Source organism: Caretta caretta, chromosome 19, assembly GCF_965140235.1.
Source record: "Caretta caretta isolate rCarCar2 chromosome 19, rCarCar1.hap1, whole genome shotgun sequence".
Lineage (NCBI taxonomy): Eukaryota > Metazoa > Chordata > Testudines > Cheloniidae > Caretta > Caretta caretta.
The window spans coordinates 6,994,755-7,008,669 of NC_134224.1; the positions used below are offsets into that span (position 1 = coordinate 6,994,755).

The 13,915-nt window shown below is 38.9% G+C and overlaps 3 protein-coding genes and 1 long non-coding RNA gene across 8 annotated transcripts in view; 3 read left to right on the forward strand and 1 right to left on the reverse strand.

Annotated features, from left to right (window-relative positions):
- Window positions 1–12,521, forward strand: part of ZBTB8B (zinc finger and BTB domain containing 8B) — a 33,105-nt gene extending 20,584 nt beyond the window's left edge. For all 3 annotated transcript variants that reach the window (XM_075121322.1, XM_048826196.2, XM_075121321.1), the window contains exons 3-4: window positions 2,917–3,095; window positions 3,509–12,521. In XM_075121322.1, coding sequence (XP_074977423.1) covers window positions 2,917–3,095; window positions 3,509–3,820 — 491 coding nt within the window. In that variant the 3' untranslated portion in view covers window positions 3,821–12,521. The remainder of the gene's footprint in view (window positions 1–2,916; window positions 3,096–3,508) is intronic.
- LOC142069591 (uncharacterized) lies at window positions 1–13,675 on the reverse strand. Its single transcript, XR_012665501.1, has 2 exons — window positions 13,590–13,675; window positions 1–1,025 (listed from the first exon to the last, which is right to left on the reverse strand). It is a non-coding gene; the product is annotated as an uncharacterized LOC142069591 (long non-coding RNA).
- Window positions 13,652–13,915, forward strand: part of LOC142068298 (zinc finger and BTB domain-containing protein 8A-like) — an 11,979-nt gene continuing 11,715 nt past the window's right edge. For 2 of the 3 annotated variants that reach the window (XM_075121317.1, XM_075121318.1), the window contains exon 1: window positions 13,652–13,738. The gene's annotated coding sequence lies outside the window, so the exon portion shown is untranslated. The remainder of the gene's footprint in view (window positions 13,739–13,915) is intronic. The other variant, XM_075121319.1, reaches the window with a different exon arrangement.
- Window positions 13,687–13,915, forward strand: part of LOC125624872 (zinc finger and BTB domain-containing protein 8A) — a 25,370-nt gene continuing 25,141 nt past the window's right edge. Inside the window, exon 1 of the mRNA XM_048826192.2 lies at window positions 13,687–13,738. The gene's annotated coding sequence lies outside the window, so the exon portion shown is untranslated. The remainder of the gene's footprint in view (window positions 13,739–13,915) is intronic.

The window sequence follows — 13,915 nt, forward strand, 5'->3', positions numbered from 1 at the left end:
TTTATCAATAAACAAAAATGATTTTATTAAGTATAAAAAGTAGGATTTAAGTGGTTCCAGGTAATAACAGACAGAACAAAGTAAGTCACCAAGCAGAATAAAACAAAACACACAAGTCTAAGCCTAATACATTAAGAAACTGATTACAGGTAATATCTCACCCTCAGAGATGTTCCAATAAGCTTCTTTTGCAGACTAGACTCCTTCCCAGTCTGGGCCCAATCCTTTCCCCTAGTACCGTCCTTGTTCGTTCCAGCAGGCATCTTAGGTGGAAACTAGGGGTTTTCTCATAACTGGAAGCCTCTTTGTCCTGCTCCACTCCCTTTTATAGTTTTGGCAGAAGGCGGGAATCTTTTGTCTCTCTGGGTCCCCACCCCTCCTTCTAAATGGAAAAGTACCAGATTTAAGATGGATTCCACTATCCTGTGACCTGGTCACATATCCTATGTGACCTCATTCTTCATTACCCATGGGCTGGCACACAATACACAGGGATTTCTCAAGTAAACAGCCATTTACAACCAATTGTCCTAGTCAATGGGAGCCATCAAAATTCTAAACCACTGTTAATGGCCCACACTTTGCATAATTACAATAGGACCTCAGAGTTATACTTCATATTTCTAGCTTCAGATACAAGGATGATACATGGCATACAAATAGGAGGAATATATTCAATAAGTTAAAACATCTGTTATGATACCTTACAAGAGACCTTTTGCATAAAGCATATTCCAGTTGCATCATATTCACACTTATAAACATATTTCCATAAAACATATGGAATGCAACGTCACATTATGAACAAGAGTTGTTACAGATTCAGAAAGACAAACTGATAGTCCCATGTTGGTTATGCTATAAACACTGAGAGGCAGAATATTAACTACACTGCATATTTTCCCTCTAGAGACAGACTTCCTTCTCCATTGCTGATCATCAGGGCTGCTGCTTTCACTAGCCCAAATGCATGCTGGGATTTCTCAGCACCAGCAGGAAGGCTATGTGACAGCACCTTCAGGGACCTGAAGGAGAAAAAGCTCATGTAAATATACACATTTCCTAAGATGGCCATTAACGATTTTGGGTCTTCATCTGCTTGTAATAAAGTTGGAGGACTATTTCTTTTCCCGAATACTGTCTCTGTTTACCTTTCAAAAACTGTCCTTTAAGGTGGGCTCTACTCCTTGTCTGAAGTACACCTCAGTTCTCATAGCCATTCATAATTCGCCAAGTTAAAAAATAATGATGCAGGCAATAGGAGTTATTCACAAAGATAGTGTATTGCTGTAGAAAGTAAAGCTACGTTTATGCCATCACTAGCTCAAGCACACAAGTGTGTTCTTAAAACCACTTAGAGTTCAGCGGTTCCGTAAGGAACTCTCACTGTGTAGTGAATCAGTGTTCATCTGATAAAATCATTAAGTCAGTCAGCATAATTGAAATATTTAATGGCAGGATTCTGTTACAATAACATCTACTGCTTCCAAAATGCTGTAGCATAGCAGACATCTAATAGGATATGTTCCATTGCTGTTTTTTTCAAGTAAAACTCTTCAAATTGTTAATCTAGCATTAAAAGTGGAAATACACATAAAACCTGATAAATCATCAATAATTAACAGAATTTGCTAGAAACTTTAACACTAGAAATATGTATTTTAAATATGCATTCAGGGTTCTATGTTTCTTTTAAAAAAAAAAATTGACGTCACTAGCACCTAAAGTAGAACAGGAAACTATTCTTTATGCTGGTTTAGGTTCTTGTGATGTATTCAGCTCTTTCAAGGCAGAGACAGAACGCTGATCGCAGGTCCTGGTAGCTAAAGTTGCGGAATGAGTCTCAGATATCTTGTTTTTGAAAGTGTGTGTGTATGCTTGTGTGTATATGTACATATGTATATGTCTACACATGAATTATTAGGGTCTTACTGATTTTGATATTTATTGAAAAAGATTTTATTTAATCTTTGAGGTGTCAATACAGCAAAGGACTATGTGTATGCATAACTTTAATCATGCACTTAAGTCCCATTGACTTCAGTGGGGTGCCTGACTTCAGGGGGGCGCTTTAACGTTAAGGATGTGTTTAAAGTATTTTACACGCTGATTCAGGAAAGCAACGCACACTTTTTAGTCTCTTAACATCACCACCCAATCCTAGTCATGTTACAAAGGACATCTCTAGTCAGTCATGTATTGGCTACCATCAAGAAGCTCAGTAATGCCAATTTTTATTTAAAAATGTAATCTTCAAATACAATTCTCAATTTTTGCATCTTCTCACATGAATTTTATCAGTGTTTAATTGTACGTGTATATCTGAATCTAGGCATATTTTACTGGAAAACAAAAAACAGCAAATGTATTAGAGATGAAAGACTCCTATTAGTCCCAATAGAAAGCCTACTAAGACTTGAATGGGGACAGAGGCATAAATTACTTCTAGGGATGGTCCCTCTGTGTCTAAATTGACGCCCATTATTATAGCATATTGGAAAACTTGCTAGTGCCTGTGCACTTTTCTGTGGCTAAATTAAAGACTTTAGTTTCCAGTGCTATTAATATGACACCTTTTTCAAAAATGAATTTGCAAATAACAAGAAGCTTTCAATGGCTCACATATTGAGCATAGTCTAGCAAACACATCACACCAGAAACCAATTTTGCCAATTTATTAAATTTATTTTAAAATTGCCTGATTTTCAAGGGTTCTAAGAACCTGCAGCTCCATAAGCTTTTAAAAAAGAGACCATAAAATTTAAAAAAAAAAAAAAAAAAAATCATCCAAGTGAGTCAAATACAAAGAGGAAAAATATGTGAGTATTCTGGCCCTAGTTTGCAGGCAAGGATTGTAACGAGCAACCTAGCTAACTTTTTTGAATTGTCTAAAATATATTGTTTTCTTTTTAAAAGGTGATGTGTTAGTTGTGCCAATCAAGCTCCACAAATGCCCGTTCTGTCCCTACACCGCTAAGCAGAAGGGAATACTAAAACGGCACATTCGCTCTCATACAGGCGAGAGACCCTACCCTTGTGAGACATGCGGCAAACGCTTCACCCGGCAGGAGCACCTTCGGAGTCATGCTCTGAGTGTAAGTTTGATGAAAGCAGATATCTCTCAGAAGCAGATTTAAAAATAAATAGTAAGCTCCTGTGTTCAGTGTTTCTCAGTCATTCTGCTGATGTGTGTAAAGAATGTACATGTATCACATTTTGATTTAAGGCTGTTCTAAAGTACAGTAGAAGATAGAATGATTCTGCTCTCAATAGATAAGGTTAACTGGGCAATGGTTAAGACTAAGAAATTGACATTTAATGCAATACAACTATATTAGTCCAAAACCTTTGTTCTTAGAAAGGTGATGTGATCATTTGCCCTGCAAGTTTGGTAGATGCTTCTGTGTGTTTCGCCTTGGAATATATGGAAGCAGCATCCCCAAAAAGAGCTAAAGCAACAAGATAGGCCAACCACTTTTACAATGATGTTTTATTTCTCATTGATCAGGTGCACCGATCAAACAAGCCAATTATCTGCAAGGGTTGCAGAAGAACGTTCACAAGTAGCCTATCGCAGGGATTACGTCGCTTTGGCTTGTGTGACAGCTGCACTTGTGTAACGACTACGCATGAGGATTCAATGCCCATTAACCTCAGTCTGATGGAACCTTCATCAGAAGGTCAAGAAAAGGGTGATACAGACAATGATTGGCCTATATATGTCGAATCTGGTGAGGAAAATGATCCAGCTGATGATGATGATGCTGATGATAAGCAGGAGATCCATAGAAGCTTATCAGACCGAGAGGCACTTATGTAGTAACAAAAGGAGATTGGGCAGATTTAAAGTGTCTCCCCTGTGATTGGTCATTCTACAGCAGAAAACTGCATATTTAACCAGTTTTGTGGAACTGTGTGTTTTTTATTACTAAATTCCCGTTTTGATAGAACTGGTGGGAAGAACTGGATTTTGGAATTTTGAAATATTTTTTAACTTTTCAGTGCTGTGCACTAGAATTCTGAGGGAATTTCCTGTCCTGGGTGAGCAGAGGCTGTCTCCTTGCAATCACCTGTTGTGCTTCTGTACCCTGGCTATGAGGGAAGGATCATCATGATCGTTTGATACTGAGTTTCCTCCCACAATGCTACCATAGTCCCTCAATCCTGGTCTCAAGGGGGCACCATCATCTTTCTAGGAAGAGATGTGAAGAAAATAAATGTAGTTTTCATCCTTAGCCTTGGACTTCTCTAAACTATTTTACATTCTCGTCCCTCTTATGCTAGGAAAGTCCTATCTGAAACTGTAAATCCTAACTGTTTAATTTTAAAAGTTTAGAATAGGATTTGACCTGGAAACCATGGTAAATTACCAGGATAATAAATATGCTACAGAGGGAAGCATATTCAGTAGAGAATCTTCACACGTGTTTGTTCATATATGTACTTAGAGAGCAAGCTTCTATTTTTGGGCAGTTTTCACTACATTTCCATCCCTGGAGAACAACAGAGCTTGGGCTATGATTTTTCTGGTCTATCTTTAATGCCCATTAGACAATAGTCCAGGCCTGAGAACTACACAGAATACTTATTCTATGATCTAGTAAAATAGTGTCCAAAGTGCACTGGTCACTGAAGCAAGAGTAAGTGCACTACCCACCTCTTTTCATAAAATCATAGAACTGGAAGGGACCTCGAGAGGTCATCTAGTCCAGTCCCCTGCACTCAAGCCAGGACTAAGTATTTTTCAACCATTTAAAGTAGAAGTTATAACCTAGCAATCTAGAAAAGTGGTTTCTTTAATAGATTCAATAGTCAGATTTACTGCTGATCTAGCTGAAGTACAATTCCAAAGAAAAATCTGGGCTACGTATATAACACCATCCCTGCAAAGTATTTTTCAAGAAGTCAGGTGAGACCCCTTGTAAAATTAGAGACTCCCTGTATGCAAACTTCCCTTTTTCTAATGAGTTTTTTCTTCTTATGTAGTCAAAAAATAGTCTTTGGTGATTCCTATGATGGTTTGTACCCTTTCATTGTCTTATGAATTCATCCAGGTACTGTCTCTTGTTTAAATTCCAACTTGGACCCTACATTTTCCTTGTTGAATAGATACAAGTTGGTTTTTGAAGGAGGTGAGATTACTTTACTTAATTTACCTGTCCAATACCAAATTGCTGTAAACTATGAAATTAGCTGAGAAACTGTAAAGAGCTCTTGGTAAGCTACTGCTAAACTTAAGACTAAAGAAGATACAACACTGAAGGATTCTGTGAAGTGAAGGTGCTTACTGTATGTAGATAGTACTTTCTAACTTTGTAAATGTTAATGAAAAGCATTGTACTTGGGCCTCACTTTCTGGATCAAGTGCTAGAACAGAAGATTGCAGACAGACATCACTGACACAAGAAGATCGTCTCACTTAAAAAGACAGTTTTCCTTTCTTATATTTTACAGAAGACTTTACACTGAGCAAACATAAAATGGAACATTTTTATATAAAAAGCAGCTGATTTAATCAGTCATTTTCTGTATACCTCATGCAATTATTTTACATATTGGATAAGAACATTCTGCCCCACAGTTCAGCTTCTTTATTTGCTTCATCCTGTAGTAAGACAATAATCCTGGTGTGATATCACAATCTACTTGTACAGAAGTGATTCTGATATCACAAATGCAGCATTATGACTTCATTGCAAGATCAAATAGGATGAATAAAAATGAAACAAGCCTCTGTTTATCTTTAATTACTAGCAAAGTAGCAAAAAAAACCCCAACCCCCCAAAAAAATCAGAGGTAAATAGAGTTGTTTGAAATGTCTCCCCAAAACTTGAAGTCTTACTTTAAGTGCTATCTTTCTGGAAGATATTGCATTTCTTGCTGGATTTATTTTCTGTAACTTAAATTGAGAGGAGCAACGCACCTTTAAAAATAAGCTATTTGTATTTGTTTTTTAGTTTGTTACAAAACCTCTCCAATAGTCCTTATTTCATATTGTTTGTAAATTGGAGTTGGTGTCTGAACGATAATGTCATAGTTTCATCAGCATAGCAAATTAGTATGAGGGCCAGATTTTCAAAAGAACTAAGCAACCACCAGCAACTCCCATTTAGGCACCTGAATGAGTGTCTGGATCTACAAAAGAGCCCTGGCCACTTCATTTAGGAGCCTAAATGGGAACTGAGCTCTCCTGAACATCCAATTTCAATTTTGGGCGCTAAACACTTTTGAAAATCTGGCCTATAGAGTGGGCTTCTAAATCACATAAGCGCTTTTGAAAATCCTATATTTAATCCCATGAGGGTGGTCTTTTCGATGACTTCTCTGTTACTGCTCAGCCAACCCAAGTTCACGATGGTATTCTCTATCTGCTTATCAGTTGAGCAAAGGACTTTGTGTAAGAACATTTTAAAAGGAGTCCTCATACTTTTGACAATTGAGGACTGAGTTGCATAATGAAGGTGTGGTAGGAATGTAAATAGTCATCCTAACTTTTCATCAGCATGGCATCCTGATCTCTCTGGTCATTCTGGCAGAGAGGTGCCACTTCAGTGTAAATATTAGAGGCCAATAGACTTGGAATATTCATTGGATATGGTGCTGGATAATGTGTTACAATGCATCTTTCTGGTGATTTAGCTTATCAGAGAAACACTGTAGAACTATGTTGAGGCATGTACTAGTGAACTCTGAAATTGTGAAGACCTTCAGAAGAGGAAAATCGGTGCTCTTGTGAAGGCAGGTATGCAGTGGATTTAAGAGCTGTGGGAAACACTGCAGTGGCCTTCAGCTGTTTGAATTCAGCCTGCTTCATTTGGTTTTAGAAATTTTTCTTGTGTGTCTTGTGCATAGAGAATGGAACTGTGTTAAGTTTTGTGTAACGTTGGGGCAAGGGGTGGGGTGGGAGAGAGATTCCAATCACGTTGCAGTTTGAAAGTGACCAGCAAAATTGCAATTTCTGTTGATCTGTCATAGCGTGCCACTTTGTTTTTCAGTGGGTCCTTAATTCAGCCTCAGTGTTTAGTAGAAAAGGTTACGCTTTATTCAGTTTCTTGTGACAGATGTTTATGTAGATCTGTGTTTGCTGTGCTTCCCACCCAGTTCCATGCTGTTTCCCTGAAATCTTCCATGTAAATCCAGCCTTTACAAGCTTTGAGAAAGTGACACTGCTGTTCTAAAAGAATATTCATATGGTGCTGAATGAAGAATCAAAGAAAATGTCCTTAGACTTGTTTCTAATGTGATCTTTTCTCTCAAAGTTTTTAAAAGGCCACGAAAACTACATATCTTAAATTCTTAGCTCTGCATAATTTACACTGTTTAGGAGTATACTTAATTTATTTGTTTGCACATAATTGCACTGTTTTTCACAAAGAAATACATGCTGCAATGATATTAATGGTGCATTGAACTTGTAAATATTAATCTTCCAAATCTGAGTCATTTCATTTGTCTGAAATTTGAACAGTAACTTTATAGCTGGAGTCCTTTAATTTAGTCTACCTAATTAACAGACACTCTTACGAGCTGAGCCTTATTTGAACAGCTGATTTAACTACATCAGTGGATACCTGGAGGAGTCTGAAACCTATTGGCCTTGTGTAGAAAGTAAACCTAGTTAAGGGGGGTATGCTTTATAAAACATACACCAGTTGACTAAATTGAGGAAACTCCAAGTTAAGGCTCAACACTCAATTTTTAATTCCGACATTCAATCCATCCACTGCTGGCTATGGGCACTATGCAAGCAAAAATCAAATTAATGGCAAGGAAAGATTAAAAGGATGCTATCAACTTTAAAATCTAGTCATTTTTTTAAGTGTTTTCAGGTACTACTGATTCTTCCTAATTACTTTTATGGTTTTACGATCATAGTTTCATTTTTAATTTTTATTTTTTTAAATAACTTTTCTTTCCCCTGTTGCTGTGGGGGGATCCTGCACAACCCTCTGGGGAAACAGTGAAACTGACTGTGTTGTCAAATGCACATAATAAACTGCAAAAAACAGATAAATAATTTCCCTCCTAATCTCTTTCTGTTATAGTAACCTCTTGGATGTTACTTGTAACAATAATAGGTTTTAAAAAATCCAGATGAAACACTTGTTTTTTTAAAAAATCAATGAATTTGGTTGCTTTGTAACCCCTCAATTAAGTGAAAATTTAAGAAACCCAGTTTACTTTTTACATTTCTCACAGTTCAGATGATGAAAACTTGTTTATTTGGGGGCCTCAGAGCTGCAATGTTTGGGTTTCAAACAGTGCACGGGAATTGTTAAAAACATAAGAATGGCCATTCTGGGTCAGACCAAAGTTCCATCTAGCCCAATATCCTGTCTTCCAACAGTGGACAGTGCCAGGGGCTTCAGAGAGAATGAACAGAACAGGCGGTCATTGAGTGATATATCCCCTATTGTCCACTCCCAGCTTCTGACAGAGGCTAGTGACACTCAGAGCATGGCATTGCATCCCTGCCCATCCTGGCTAATAGTCATTGATGGACCAATCCTCCAGGAACTTAGTTGTCTTTCGAACCCAGTTATATTTTTGGCCTTCACAACATCCCCGGTGACAAAGTTGTCTATGCATTGTGTGAAGAAGTATGTTCTTTTGTTTCTTTTAAACTTGCTGCCTACTAATTTCGTTGGATGACCCCTAGTTCTTGTGAAGGAGTAAATAACGTTTCCATATTCACTTTCTCCACACGAGTCAAGATTTTATAGAGCTCTATGATATCCCCTCTTAGTCGTCTCTTTTCCAAGCTAAAAAGTCCCAGTCTTTTTAATCTCTCCTCATACAGAAGCTGTTTCATACCCCTAATAATTGTTGTTGCCCTTCTCTGTACCTTTTCCACTTCCTATATATATATGTATGTATGTGTAGGATTTTTTTTTGAGATGGGGAGACCAGATTCGCATACAGTATTCAAGATGTGGGTGTACCATGGATTTATATAGAGGAATGGTATTTTCTGTCATCTTATCTATCCCTTTCCTAATGGTTCCTAACGTGTTATTTTTGACTGCCACTGCACAGAGTGGCTGTTTTCAGGGAACTATCCACAATGACTCCAAGATTTTTTTGAGTGGTAACAGCTAATTTAGACCCCTCATTTTATATGTATATTTGGGATTATGTTTTCCAATGTGCATTATTTTGCATTTATCAACATTGAATTTCATCTGACATTTTGTTGCCCCATCACCCAGTTTTGTGAGGTTCCTTTGTAATTCTTTGCAGTCTGCTTTAGACTTAACTGTCGTGAGTAATTTTATATTGTCTGCAAATTTTGCCACCTCAGTTTACCCTTTTCCAAATCATTTATGAATATGTTGAACAGCACTGGTCCCAGTACAGAGCCCTGGAGGACACCACTATTTACCTCTCTCCATTCTGAAAACTGGCCATTTATTCCTACCCTTTGTTTCCTGTCTTTTAACCATTACTGATCGATGAGAGAGCCTTCCCTCTTATCCCATGACTCCTTACTTTGCTCAAGAGCCTTTGGTGAGGGACCTTGTCAAAGGCTTTCTGAAAATCTAAGTACACTGTATCCACTGGTTCACCCTTGTCCACATTCTAATAGATTCGTGAGACATAATTTCCCTTTACAAAAGCCACGCTGACTCTTCCCCCATCAAATTGTGTTCATCTATGTGTCTGATAATTCTGTTTACTATAGTTTCAACCTATTTGCCTGGTACTGAAGTTAGGCTTACCATCCTGTTATTGCCGGGATAGCCACTGGAGTATTTTTTTTAAATTGGTGTCACATTCGCTATCCTCCAATCATCTGGTACAGAAGCTGATTTAAATGATAGGTTACATACCACAGGTAGTAGTTCTGCAATTTCATATTTGAATTCCTTCAGAACTCTTGGGTGAATACCATCTGGTCGTGGTGACTTATTACTGTTTAATTTATAAATTTGTTCCAAAACCTCTTCTAATGACACCTCAATCTGGGACAGTTCCTCAAATTTGTCACCTAAAAAGAATGGCTGAGGTGTGGGAAATGCCCTCACATCCTCTGCAGTGAAGACTGATGCAAAGAATTCATTTAGTTTCTCCACAATGGCTTTATTTTCTCTGAGTGCTCCTTTAGCACCTCAATCATCCATGAACATTGTTCAAATGTTTAAAACTAACTTTTATCATTGGAATTCTTAATGTGAGAAAACATTTGTTGGTCATACTGTAAAAGTTTCTTTGCAAACTAAAATTTGGAGCAAAATTTAAATCGGGTGTCCCTCTTCTCTTTGATGTACATTATAAACTTAAATGTATGTTATGTTTATTTTTTATCTTAAAGCCTTACTAGAAAGTGTAAAGTACTGTTAACATAATATGCCATAATCAGTTCACTGAGTCAATTTTTGTCCGTTTCAATTAGTTTTTGGACTGTTGCAGACTCTAAATAGGTGGAGGTGTTTAAAAACATGTATTGGAGCCTAAGATTTAACTTTGTTCTTGAATGAATGTAGGTAAGTAGAGAAATATAGTTCCAATCCTGCCAGTGGCTCCATGCAGGCATACAAGCCTGCCTAAATGGATCTTGTTATAAGATCAGGGCCATAGTTACTGTGTTCTCTGCTGCCAGGGTCAAATCGAGCACTCTTTAAAACCACGGGCTCTTGACAATGACTAACACTTTGTTTCTTCTTAAATTTTTGTTTTAAGATGGTGTATGCACAGGAACAGAATAAAAACAACAAATACAGTACGTTGCCACTTAAATATTCATCCCAAAAATACCCAGAGGCAGTATTCCAAATCTTAAACTAAGAACGTGCAAAACATGATGCAGAATTTTTTTTGACTTACAAGAAAACCATCAAAGTACATGAAACCATACTTTTTTCATGCTTGTAACTTAACTGCTAAGACTCAGATCCTGTAAAGACTGACACACACGTTTAACTTTATGCACATGTGTGGCTCTATTGACTGAGACTAGTAACATGCATAAAGCTATGCATGCATGTAAGGATTAAGGTCCAAATCAGATTGAAAAGTTCTCCAAGCTCTTGAATGGTGAGACTGAGTATGCATTGAACTTTTAGTTATTCAATACCTCTGAAAACAGAAGTTTATCATGTGAACACTAAAACTTAATTTTAGTGTAACTGACTGTCACTGATATTCAGATCAACTTTCTTGTTTGAGCACAAACAGCTAATGGGGTGGTGGGGAACCAAAAACCACAAAAAACCCTAAAACACACTACGTATTGTTCACATGCAAACTTTAGAAAGTTTGCCTTAGAATAGCTAAGATGTTTTTAAACTTTTATTGCTGGGTAAGGTGGATAATGTGACATCTAGTGGATCAACATATTTAGAATACCCTAGCTTTTGTAGCTCAGAAGGTCTTATCAGCAGGTATTAAACCAAAACCTAGAATGTTCACTAAATCAAGAAATAATTAATCCATCAGCTTTTGAGCCTGACATTGGTACTTTTTTGACCTGAAAGCTTCTGACTCAAGTGCCAATCCTGTAAATTCCTCTGGGTGAACATGAGAGCCTCGGTGGGTCAACATACTCGAGCAGAGGTCCATTGCATCCTATACTGTAAATTACTTTTTGACCCAGTAAAGGGTGCTTTGTACCTTTGCAGCTATATTGGGCTTGGAAAGTGGAAAACATTTTCTGCAGGTTACTGGGTAATGCATCATCTTGAAATTGATCAACTGGTTTAACCAGAAGTAAACCTTATTATAGTATTAATTGCTATAAAGAAAATATTTTGTTTATATTCTGAATCTGCTTTGTGCCTGAAATTCTTCAGTTATCTCCACTTTCTCTGCAAGTCTGATTCTTGGTATATTTTTCACTGTTTAAATTCTGTTTTCTCTTAAATTAACTGTTAAGAATAAAGGAGAAATTTGACTCTTGTTTTAAAAAGTTCTGTTTCACCATGTAAAGCAAATAAGGTGCGAAATTAAAACACAAAACAAAACACTAAGGCAACCTTTTATCTTGGAAGTGGGAGAACTGACATCTTATCTCCTGGTTCCATAAGCATGGAGGGACAATAGTTCTATCTAAAGCTAGGGTCTTTTCAGTGTCTGACTAAAGATACCAGCACACTATCTAGAAAATTCAGTGTGCAATAGATGAAGCAATGCTAGACACGCAGAACTTTGGAGATTTATAACTGGACATTTTCCATGAGCTACTAATAGGAAAGTGGTTATGACATTTTGTCATTGGCTGCCAGGTTTCCAAGCGTATCTGAGACTTTTGTGTGTGTCAAGGTGGATGAGTAAAAAATAAATGAAACCAAAGTCAAGAATTTATGTTGACCACCACCACAGCAGCAATTTACCCTTGTTAAGGGATGGGGAACAAATCTTTAAGTGCTTTTTGTAACTTTTTTTCTACAGTGGTGCATTACTGAATGTCTTTATTGTATGTTAAATTGTATATGTACTATGTTTATATTGTTGTATGTAGTCCAGTTCTTTTATAGCTAAAGAACAAAACAAAAATTAAATAAATATTATGCTAACAATGAGAACATAGTATGATTGTTCCTTTTCCCATAGATATGTTAGGTGTATGATTTAAGTAGATGGCTTGCTGGTGGCCCTGTGGGATTTTCTGAATCAGTGCTGTAATTTGTCACAGTGCTTTTCTTGAGGGGTATAACGTTTCAGCGGGAATTATAATGGAAGACCCAGTGAAACGATAAACATTTCTATCCATATAATTATTTGCAATTCCCATTTCAAGGAAAGTGAAACAATGACAATCTGTATCCCAAGCATTCTAATAAATAGCTTAAAAGAAAATGAATTGACAAGTTGACTTGTCTCCCACTCTGCAATCTTAGGCCATGCAGGGAGAGTCTATAGTGGGTGGGGGGGGGGGGGGGGGGGAAGAGCTATCCAGTCTCTACAACTGTGAACAAGAGATGTCATTTCATTTTGAAAGTTGAAGGGACCCTCCCGGTTCACATCCAGCAAAGGAGTCTTTCGCTGGTGTCCTAAAACGCTCCCGTGGATTGCCTGTTGAAAAGGAAACACTTCACTGTCACAGGACAAAAAGAAAAGGAGGACTTGTGGCACTTTAGAGAGTAACCAATTTATTTGAGCATGAGCTTTCGTGAGCTACAGCTCACTTCATCGGATGCTTATTATGCTCACGAAAGCTTATGCTCAAATAAATTGGTTAGTCTCTAAGGTGCCACAAGTCCTCCTTTTCTTTTTGCGAATACAGACTAACACAGCTGTTCCTCTGAAACCTGTCACAGGACAGTCTCTCTCTTCTCGGCACCTGGAAGGGGAAAATGAAGAACCAAACAGCCTCTTCCCCTGTGTCAGTGTGTGCCATGATGGGCACTCTAGACGTTCCTACCCTGCCAGGGGAAGGCGCAGAAATCGGGCATGGGGCGGTGTAAAATGGCCCTTAAGGCACCACGTTGCCTCCTGGGGAGCATGTGGGACTGCGGGTGGGAGAGGAGGAAAACGCAGCCCACGCTGCCGGGAAGCGGCCGGGCTTGTGCCTGCTGCGAGCGGAGCGTTGCCCCTTTAATTGTGTCCCCAGCCCTCGGGCGTCTCTGTCCAACGCCCACGTCAGCAAATACCTTTTGTTTCTCTCCGCTCGGGCTTCCAGGGTTTGGGGCGGCGGGACCCGCCACTCGCACTGAAGCCACGCAGAGCCCGGCCCGCGGGTTCGGGGATCCCGCCTCCTGCTCTCTCCGGCCCGGCGGCTGCCGCCCGCGGAACCCAGCCGGTAAGTGGCGGCGGCGCAGCCGGGGGCTGCCAGGGCCCGGGCTCGGCGGACCCGAGGCGGGCGCTCCCCGCAGCCGAGCCGCGCTCGCAGGGAGAGCGAGGCGGGCGCCATTTGTAGCCCGGGCGCCGCTGTGAGGGGCCGCGAAGGGCAGCCGAGGGGCTGGCGGGAGCTCGGCGG